The sequence below is a fragment of the Procambarus clarkii genome, chromosome 18 (assembly GCF_040958095.1).
Source record: "Procambarus clarkii isolate CNS0578487 chromosome 18, FALCON_Pclarkii_2.0, whole genome shotgun sequence".
In the NCBI taxonomy this organism is placed as follows: Eukaryota; Metazoa; Arthropoda; class Malacostraca; order Decapoda; family Cambaridae; genus Procambarus; species Procambarus clarkii.
This window is the reverse complement of record NC_091167.1, coordinates 41542221-41552880: the sequence shown is the minus strand read 5'-3', so window position 1 is coordinate 41552880 and position 10660 is coordinate 41542221. Positions and strand designations below refer to the sequence as shown.

Here is a 10660-nt window from a genome sequence, read left to right as displayed (position 1 = left end):
TCGAGCGTAGGTAAGACATATATATGACTGAGTTTGGGTGGATATAAATAGGAGCTGCCACGTGTGGCCCAATAGGCCTTCTGCTGTGTCCTTAATTCTTAAGTTCGTTTTCAAGACACGAGATTCAGCATTACCCAGTGGTAGTCACCGGAGATGAGCATTCTGGAGTATGTAGTACCGGCCTGGTACAGCGAAATAATGAAATGAGACCACGAAATAGGGAAAAGCCTCGTACCAGAGCCTCGTACCAGAACTCTGAGGCTCACACCATGAGGAGAGGCTGAGGATACATACACACATGTGCTCATTCAACCAATTACAGCCCAGTTGCTAATGGGCTACTGACCTCAGTCCTTCCTGGGTGAGGAATACCCAGAGGGGTAGGGAAGGCTCGGTCGGATGAAGCTTGAGGATGATGGGAGTCTGGTCGTGGGGGTCTGATCGGATGGTCAGGTCGAGGGATCTGGTCGGGAGGTCTGGTCGGGAGAGTCTGGTCGGGGGGTCTGGTCGGGGGGTCTGGTCGGGAGGTCTGGTCGGGGGGTCTGGTCGGGAGGTCTGGTCGGGAGAGTCTGGTCGGGGGGTCTGGTCGGGGGGTCTGGTCGGGAGGTCTGGTCGGGGGGTCTGGTCGGGAGGTTTGGTCGGGAGAGTCTGGTCGGGGGGTCTGGTCGGGGGGTCTGGTCGGGAGGTCTGGTCGGGAGGTCTGGTCGGGAGGTCTGGTCGGGAGAGTCTGGTCGGGGGGTCTGGTCGGGGGGTCTGGTCGGGAGGTCTGGTCGGGGGGTCTGGTCGGGGAGTCAGGTCGAGGAGTTAGGTCAGGGTCTGGTCGGTTGCTCAGGTCGGGGGTCATGTCGAGGTCAGTTCGGGGTGGTCAGGTTGGGGTCAGGTCGAGGGGTCGGTAGGGGTCAGGTCAGTCAGGTTTGTGGGTCAGGTCGAGTGGTCAGGTTGAGGGGCCAGGTCAGGGGGTCTGGTCCGGGGGTCTGGTCGGGGGGGGGGTCAGGTCGTGGGGTCTTGTCGGGGGGTCTGGTCAGGGGGTCTGGTCCGGGGGTCTGGTCGGGGGTCTGGTCGGGGGGGTCTTGTCGGGGGATCTGGTCGGGGGGTCTGGTCGGGGGGTCTGGTCAGGGGGTCTGGTCAGGGGGTCAGGTCGGGGGGTCATCTTTGTTCCGAACTCATCACACATATATTTTATCAAGCACGAGTCGTGTATTCAGAATATGCACATGAACTTTTTTTCTGTGTGTACTCACCTATTTGTACTCACCTATTTGTGCTTGCGGGGGTTGAGCTTTGGCTCTTTGGTCCCGCCTCTCAACTGTCAATCAACTATTGTGGGTGACTATTATGTATGACAATCGACTATTGTCAATCAACTGTGTGTGTGTGTGTGTGTGTGTGTGTGTGTGTGTGTGTGTGTGTGTGTGTGTGTGTGTGTGTGTGTGTGTGTGTGTGTGTTTTCATCTAGTTGTGCTTGCGGGGGTTGATCTCTGGCTCTTCTGGCCCGCCTTTCAACTGTCAATCAATCAACGGATTTTTTTCTCACACACACACACACACAGACCCAGGAAACAGCCGGTAACAGCTGTCTAACTCCCAGGTACCTATTTACTGCTATGTAACAGGCTCATCAGAGTGAAAGAAACTCTGCCCATTTGTTTCCGCCATCGCCAGGAATCAATCCCCGGTCAACAGGACTACGTATCCAGCGTGCTGTCCACTCAGCCACCAGGCACCCTAGTGTATGTGTGAGTAAGTAATATCCAACTAACCTTGCATTCAGTGAATCTGTGTGAACAGAAATCAATCTTTATAAACCTGTATACATTCTTTTCCAAACAGAAAAAAAAACAAACAGGTAATTTTATTCACGAACGATCCATATATATATATATATATATATATATATATATATATATATATATATATATATATATATATATATATATATATATATATATATATATATATATATATTTATATATATATATATATATATATATATATATATTTATATATATATATATATATATATATATATATATATATATATATATATATATATATATATATATATATATATATATATATATATATATATATATATATATACTGTATAGTGGCCTCGACAGGGACAGGAAACCGGTGACTTAACAAACGTCCCCCACACCGAGTTACTGAGAAACAATGTCCTAAATCTATCCATCACTAACATGAAGCACATCAGCTTGGGAAGCCAGCGTGTTGATGGATCAGTAGTGGAGTCCTTGTATTTTAATCAAACCGCAAGGCCTTGAATGTAATTAGAAGAAAACAAAAAAGACTGGGTCGCGCTGCCCAGTGACCACCCACTGCCAGAAAAAGCGGTCACCGGGAGCTGGGTCTCGATCGCGTGTCCCGAGAACAGGGATTGAAAGGTCGGAAAACACCGCTATAAATGGTGGGTATGTCTGACTGCCGGGAGAGTCCAGAAGTTCTCCGTTGGGTCTTGTAGGAGTTATTGAGCTACCGATTTGATTATTTCATTTTAGTCATTTTTTTTATGCATTACATATCCAGCCCATCCCGTGGGTGGTGATGGAAAGGGACACCTCTCTGAAGTATGCGGAAAAGCTACATGTGAAAAAACAGAGAATGTTTAACGCGTTATCGGCTTAATTCGTCTTCATCAGAGCAAAGGAGAATGAAAATGGAAACCTTGTTGGTCAGACCTTATATCCGCCAGAGTAGATCACCTGACCACCAAGAAAAGGCGCAGGTAAGGAAACATAAGAAAGAAGGTAACTACAGAAGGCCTATTAGCCCTTACGAGGCACCTCCAAATAATATTCATAACTGGAAGATATATAAAAGGGCCAAACAGGTTAAATGGAAGCTATATTGTATTGACGTGCTATATTGAGGCTTATATGAGGATCCAACTTGTACATGCCAGGGCTTGCATTAAGGCTGTTGGTACAATGTTGGACCAGAGCAGACTCGATCACGTTTCGTTCAACGAAACTCTTACTTTTAACAATATATTTGGCCTCTCTGAAGTCGATAGAATGATCGCATAAATTGGAATGTAAATACAATGAACTGGAGTGCTGGGCTGCACGAATAGCATATGTATGTTGTTTAAATCACGATGAAAAATATATCTACAGTTATATATGTTTACGAGCAAAAGCTTTGGTTAACTCATCAGTTCTATCATGCACTACAGGAGACCAATATAGGAGAACATCCACAGCAGACACACTCTGATTCCATCGTTATTTCATTATATCTGTGTCTAGCTTCAGACACACATGGAATTCAATCATTCAAAAGGCCCAGTCTTACTGTAAATTTGCAGTAAATTCTGTATAAGTACAAATATTTGTTGCTTAATTAGCTTTTTAACTATTCGTTAACTGGTTAAACTATACAAGAATTTAGAGTATCCAGTAGCTTATATTTTTGGATAATTTTATCATAATTTTGGTAGATAATTTTATCTATCTTAAATAATAAGATAATTTTGGGGGACCTGAATATTGTTTATTACGAAAACAGAAAATTCCCCCGACCAAAGCCCGGCTCTTAAGTGTGCCAAAAAACAACAGTTACCACTTAAGTAACGGGCCAGAGAGAAAAACCAAATTATGTTAACGAGCAAATTGTGAAGACACCTTCGTTAACTGAATATTTACCTCCGATATCAGTGATTAATGAGATACTCTGAAGGACATTAGTTGGCCCGTTTATGTAGCAGTTTTTTTTAAGAGGGGGATGGGATCAAAGGGAATGTGGCCGAGGGGGTCAGGGGGTAGATAGATAACGATAGGTAGGGAGATAGATAGCGAGAGATAAGGAGATAAATATTGATAGATAGAATGAGATACAAAGAGAGATATAGAAATATATAGAGATAGGGAAGATAGACTGACAGACCCGGGCAGCGCCGGGTACACCAACCTTCCTTCCCCAGAAGCCTATAAAATATATTCCTACCTGTTCATATTTTACAGTAGGAAAATTCAACGGGAACAATTCAAAAAGAAAATGAGAAAAATCATCTCTTTGGTGAATCCGCTCGTGGACGCAACACTAATTTAAGAACCACATAAATGGTACTTTATGACGACTAGGGTGAAGGTGAGTCACTCTTGGTCACGCTTGAGTTAACGTAAGTCATTCTTCTCACGCTAGAGCGGTGAAATTTTCCCTCGTTGTCACGCAAGAGTGATAGGAATTTCCCTCTTCAACACTTAAGCGACGTAAATGGATAATGCCACAGTATAATAGATGAATGTCACGCTTGTCGAACTTAATACCGATGGAGTGAAAATATATTAATCCTGTCACTGTAGAGTGTTGGTAAAGACAAGCAACTTGATCTCCTTGGTGCAACATTGCGAAAGAGAGAGAAGAATTGCACTGGTCTCAAGCAATGCATTCGACTGCGGGCTCGGCGTTGGCAAATGTGGCCAGATAGATCTGGGTAGATACAGGTGAATGTTCAGGTACAGGTGAACGTCCAGGTACAGGTGAACGTCCAGGTACAGGTGAACGTCCAGGTACAGGTGAACGTCCCTGGTACAGGAATACATGCATGAACATGTATACACATTCAGGAAAAGGTGCATAAAGAGGAGCTTGTGTACACTCAGTTATGGGATTACAGATATATTCATGTGAATATGTGGAAAGATGTGCACATGTGCATACAGGTGCATATGAAGACACGTGTGTACATATAGGCTCACATGAAAACTAGGTGGATAGACTGCATATTCTGGATTGCCAGAAAGCCTTTGACACAATAGCCAAGACTAGTACACAAGTAGGAGTTGCAGGCGAGAGGGAATCCCTGTAAGAGGTCGAGACCTCTGAATGGCGAGATGACAGCAGTGAAGTAGACAGGGAGATCAGAACTAGGACTTACCATGTTCCTTATCTGTGTAAATGAGCTTCCAGAGGGAATGCATTTCTTGCTCTCAATGTTTCTTGATGACGACAAAATTATAAAGATCATTTAGACGGAGGAAAACAGCATGTAACCACAAGCTAACCCGCATAAACTGAAAACTTGTATCAGCAAGCTGCTACTAGAGTTTAACTCAAGTGCAAAGTACTGAAACTAGATGTAGGGAGCAGGAGACCGAACATCAAGTAATAAATCAGAGGTGAAATTTTTCAAGAAATCTTGTAAGAGGTGAAATCCTTCAAGAATCGTGTACAAGGAAAGACCTGAAATTTGATATCAGGTCAAATCAATTTCCCGAAGTTCACATCAAGTGGATATCATCAGTCCCGTTTGCTAGGATGGGGAAGCGTAGGAACCCCCTTAAGATATTTTATACAATGTGTGAAACCATTCCTAGAATATGCGGAACCAATGTGGAAACTTTATTGAGTCAGGCAGAATCAATCTTGGAGAAAGATCTAAAGTTATGAGAAAATGAAATGGATCCTTGCGGAGGATTCGAACTGGCAACAGGAGTACTACGGAGCGCACGCCTTAAACCGTTGCACCACTATATGCATCTCAGGTATGCCATCGGCCTAGGAAACGTTAAAAAATTGAAGCCACACGTCACTGGGAGACAGAAAGTGTTTATTAATAGAGTTATTAGTACCATGAACAAACCATTTATATAACGGGTTGTACACGAACAAGGGGACAAGGTGAAGCTAAGAATGAGCCACTGAGACATTAATAATATTTGTTCAGTGTCAGAGTCGTGAACAAAGGAACATTGTGAAGTGAGGCAGTGGAGGCCGAATTCTATACACAGTTTCAGAAGTAGATAATATCACCCGCAAGCACAACTAGGAAAATACACTAAGATAAATACAATTGAAGGCGTATATTTGCAAGTATGTGTACACGTAGAGATACACGTGTACACACAGACACATGTGCTCATTCAGGTTTGTGTTCAGGTACAAGTGTACATACAGATACAGTTGTATATGCAGAAATAGGCTCTCATACAGGTACATGTCCAGACATATATATATATATATATATATATATATATATATATATATATATATATATATATATATATATATATATATATATATATATATATATATATATATATATATATATATATATATATATGTCGTACCTAGTAGCCAGAACGCACTTCTCAGCCTACTATGCAAGGCCCGATTTGCCTAATAAGCCAAATTTTCCTGAATTTATATATTTTCTCTAATATTTTTCTCATGAAATGATAAAGCTACCCATTTCATTATGTATGAGGTCAATTCTGTTTTATTGGAGTTAAAATTAACGTAGATATATGACCGAACCTAACCAACCCTACCTAACGTAACCTAACCTATCTTTATAGGTTAGGTTAGGTTAGGTAGCCGAAAAAGTTTGGTTAGGCTAGGTTAGGTAGGTTAGGTCGCCGAAAAATAATAAATTCATAAAAACTTGGCTTATTAGGCAAATCGGGTCTTGCATAGTAGGCAGAGAAGTGCGTTCTGGCTACTAGGTACGACATATATATATATATATATATATATATATATATATATATATATATATATATATCAGTCCACATGTACATATAAGTACAGGTGCATATAGAGCAACAGGTTCAAATACATATACTATCGTAAATACAAATATATGCATACATAAGGTGTTCATACAGATGAACATACATGTATAGTTAAAGTGCTCTATAAGGCAGCTACGCCAGCAGTTGAACTTCGACACACAGTAAAAAGATTCCAACTGTTTAAAAGAAAAATTTCCTACGACGATGAATCAAAACGTTTCTGCAAACCTCTCGAGAACATTTCGAACCCTTCTCGAAATCGAACGTAGTTCGGAACAAAGGCTTTTATCTATAATTCCTTAAACATATGAAATTATTAGAAGATCACATAATTTTCTCCCCTTCTCATCTATTCTTCTCTGTCATGTCATCACGTTTTTAAGTTTTTCATAAAAACTTAAATTATTATTTCCTTAGTGTCATACTAACATCTCTGAGAGAGGTGGACTCTCCCAGAGTCCACCTGAGATAACTATTTCGGACTGAGCGGCAGCTTTTAGTGGCATGATTACTAGTTGAGTGACCTAGATGTGTATGAGGCAGGTAATGTATCATCATTTTTAAAAGAATCATCGAAGTATTATCATCATTTGTGATTGGACTGTGATTTCCTAATGCTAATGGAGCTTATAGGACGCAATATGTGTGTGTGTGTGTGTGTGTGTGTGTGTGTGTGTGTGTGTGTGTTGTGTGTGTGTGTGTGTGTGTGTGTGTGTGTGTGTGTGTGTGTGTGTGTGTGTGTGTGTGTGTGTGTGTGTGTGTGTGCGTGCGTGCGCTTGCGTGCACGTGCGTGCGCCTGCTAATGCCTCATTAAGTGAGACCATAACACATTTTCAAATCGATTAACTTCCAATCATACAGCGGGATGCCCTCACAAACATCCAGGTTAATCTACTCATAAACATAACAAATGTTCCATTTTTTTAAAACTCACGATTGGAAGAGTTGGGTCGAGAGGTAACAGGCTCGTGTTGTATGACTAGGAACAGTATAACATGTTCAACACTAATGTCTTCCGTTTATGTCAATAGTTTAATACCAGGATTGATGGACCTAAGTATACATGCGTTTCCTGTGCGATAATTAGGGGTCAACACAGGTGTTAATTAGCATCATCACTGAAACCAATACGGTCGACCTGTGTATTACCTATAATTAGTGTGTGTGAAGCAAAGACAACACAAGTGGTGTATTTTCTTGCATCATTATATCAAGCAAGATTAATACAAGTATTGTATATCATGTGAGCAACAAACAATAACAATGTAGGTACTTTCTACCATCATTGTAACAAAACAAAGAAAAGTACTCCTATCATCAGTGTATCACAAGAACAGTGTAAGTGCTACCTATCATCACTGTGACAAAACAAGCACAGTATAGGTACTACCTATCTGCCATACGAAAAACAAATACAGTCTAATTACCCATAATTAGTGTAAAGAAATCAGTGTGTAAGAACTACGTGTCATCATTGTAACCAACAGGTACAGTGTAAGTACTTGTACCTACCATCAGTGTAACAAAACAAGGACAACAATTATCACCAATCATTAGTCTAACAAAACAATGACAGTGTAATTACCACCTACCACCACTTTAACAAAGACAGTGTAACTAACCACCTATCACCAGTCCAGCAAAACAAGTAGAGTGAAACAAAGACACTGCAAGCCTGACACAGTTGCCAACCCAGCACAAGAACTAAGCACGTGGTAACTCTGCCAGTCTGGCAACAGTGGACCAAGGTAGACAGCCGCTCCACGTCACTCCCAACAGTGCTGTTATCTGGAGGCAGGTTGGCTGGGAGTGGAATGGGCTAGGGGCTAGGAGAGGTGGATAGGGGCTGGAAGAGGTGGGAGCTAGGGGCTGGGAGAGGTGGGAGCTTGGGGCTAGGAGAGGTGGGGGGCTAGGGGCTGGGAGAGGTGGGGGCTAGGGGCTAGGAGAGGTGGGGGCTAGGGGCTAGGAGAGGTGGGGGCTAGGAGCTGGGAGAAGTGGGAGCTGGGAGAAGTGGGAGCTTGGGGCTGGGAGAGGTGGGGGCTAGAGGCTAGGAGAGGTGGGGGCCTAGGGGCTAGGAGAGGTGGATAGGGGCTGGGAGAGGTGGGAGCTAGGGGCTGGGAGAGGTGGATAGGAGCTGGGAGAGGTGGGACCTAGGGGCTGGGAGAGGTAGGGCTAGAGGCTGGGAGAGGTGGATAGGGGCTGGGAGAGGTGGGGGCTAGGGGCTAGGAGAGGTGGGGGCTAGGGGCTGGGAGAGGTGGATAGGGGCTGGGAGAGGTGGGACCTAGGGGCTGGGAGAGGTGGGGCTAGAGGCTGGGAGAGGTGGATAGGGGCTGGGAGAGGTGGGGGCTAGGGGCTAGGAGAGGTGGGGGCTAGGGGCTGGGAGAGGTGGACAGGGGCTGGGAGAGGTGGGGCTAGGGGCTGGGAGAGGTGGGGCTAGAGGCTGGGAGAGGTGGATAGGGGCTGGGAGAGGTGGGGGCTAGGGGCTTGGAGAGGTGGGGGCTAGGGGCTGGGAGAGGTGGATAGGGGCTGGGAGAGGTGGGGGCTAGGGGCTGGGAGAGGTGGGGCTAGAGGCTGGGAGAGGTGGATAGGGGCTGGGAGAGGTGGGACCTAGGGGCTGGGAGAGGTGGGGGCTAGGGGCTGGGAGAGGTGGATAGGGGCTGGGAGAGGTGGATACGAGGGATGCAGCTTAGAAGGGAGGGGAGGGGATAGTGGGAGAGGAGACAAGTTTGTCGATGCGTTGCTGGACTTGGCAACAGCTGCTGGACTTGTGTGAGCGTTCTTACTGTATTTGGACAATCTTTGTGTGGGACTTTTCTCTCTCTCTGAGTCACGGCTTGAGAATCTAGCGGAGACTTGGCACGAGCGACCGTGACGGTACTTGCGAGATCTCTACATAATAACGTTTAAACTATAGGCTATGAACATGATCCTGCCATGAAAGATCCTTATTTTTAGTAGACGTTACGTGTGTACTACGTAGTAGTTTTTATTTTGTGAATGAATGCGTGTGTGTGTGGGGGGGGGGGGGTGTTACAGCGTTTACTTTGTTGATGTTTGTGGGTTCATTGTGGCTTGTTCAGTGGCCTTGAACCCAGCTATCCTTCCCCCGGGCCATCTGGGGTCTTCTCAGGTAGACTACGCAGTGAAAGTGTTCTCAGGATGTCCTCTTGATACCACAAAGGAGAGTACTTACCTATCTGCTCTTGCCTATCAGTGCCCGAGTGCTGCATATTCCAGTATTGGTCTAACACAAACTGTGTAGATTGTCTTCGTGTTGTGAATGGGTGTTAATGCCACCTGCACATCTTCACAGAATGTCAATAGCTACCATTCTACTACTACTGCCTGCTGCTACTACTACTACCACCACTTCTACTACTACTACTACTACTACTAATACTACTACTACTACTACTACTACTACAACTACTACTACTACTACTACTACAATTGCGACTAATATTCCTGCCAACACTGCTACCACACCTATTATTACTACTATCTGCAAGAAGGCCGGGGTTGTAGATGTCTTCAAAAACCACTTTAGTTCAATATTCTTGCTCTTAGTCTTAGGAAAGATGTTAGAAAACGTTGTTGTTGTTGTTGTTGTTGAGAGACGAGAGAGACGTCTTGATAAAAACCTACTTACCAAGTGAGCAGAAATTTGATTTAGAGCAAATAGAAAGCATCATATACTTCCTTCAACAGTGGACCACAAAATAGAATTAGAGCCTCGACTGTGGATGGGTCTTTTGATAGGGTCAGGTATAAATGACAAGAACATAGGATACATGTGTCATTTGATAGTGTCATGTATAAAGAACTAGACCATATGATACATGTGTCTTTGATAGTGTCAGGTATAAGGGACTGAAGCACGATTAATCAAGCTTCAAAACTTCACAACCCAGGTTGTTATTATAAACATCCTCGTAATACTTCGAAGCTCATAAAATGTTTATTAAATGTAAGCAATACCGCCATGATCGAGAAAGGATGTACAGGTTTCGTAAGGGGGGTCAACAGGAGAAGTTATATTGGTCAATAGGAATAGGAGACACGTCGATCAACACATTGTTCAAAGGAAAAATGGATATATTGATCAACAAAAGTAGCAATGCATT

The 10660-nt window shown here is 43.8% G+C and overlaps 1 protein-coding gene across 1 annotated transcript; it reads right to left on the bottom strand.

Annotated features, from left to right (window-relative positions):
* Positions 1-316: 316 nt before the first annotated feature.
* Positions 317-844, bottom strand: LOC138366114 (uncharacterized). The gene has a single exon (XM_069326851.1). The coding sequence runs from the start codon at positions 842-844 to the stop codon at positions 317-319; it is 528 nt and encodes a 175-aa protein (XP_069182952.1).
* Positions 845-10660: the final 9816 nt, after the last annotated feature.

Excerpts from the sequence above, each read along its gene's own strand:
- LOC138366114 (XM_069326851.1), bottom strand. The coding sequence starts at position 844 with ATGACCCCCGACCTGAGCAACCGACCAGACCCTGACCTAACTCCTCGA.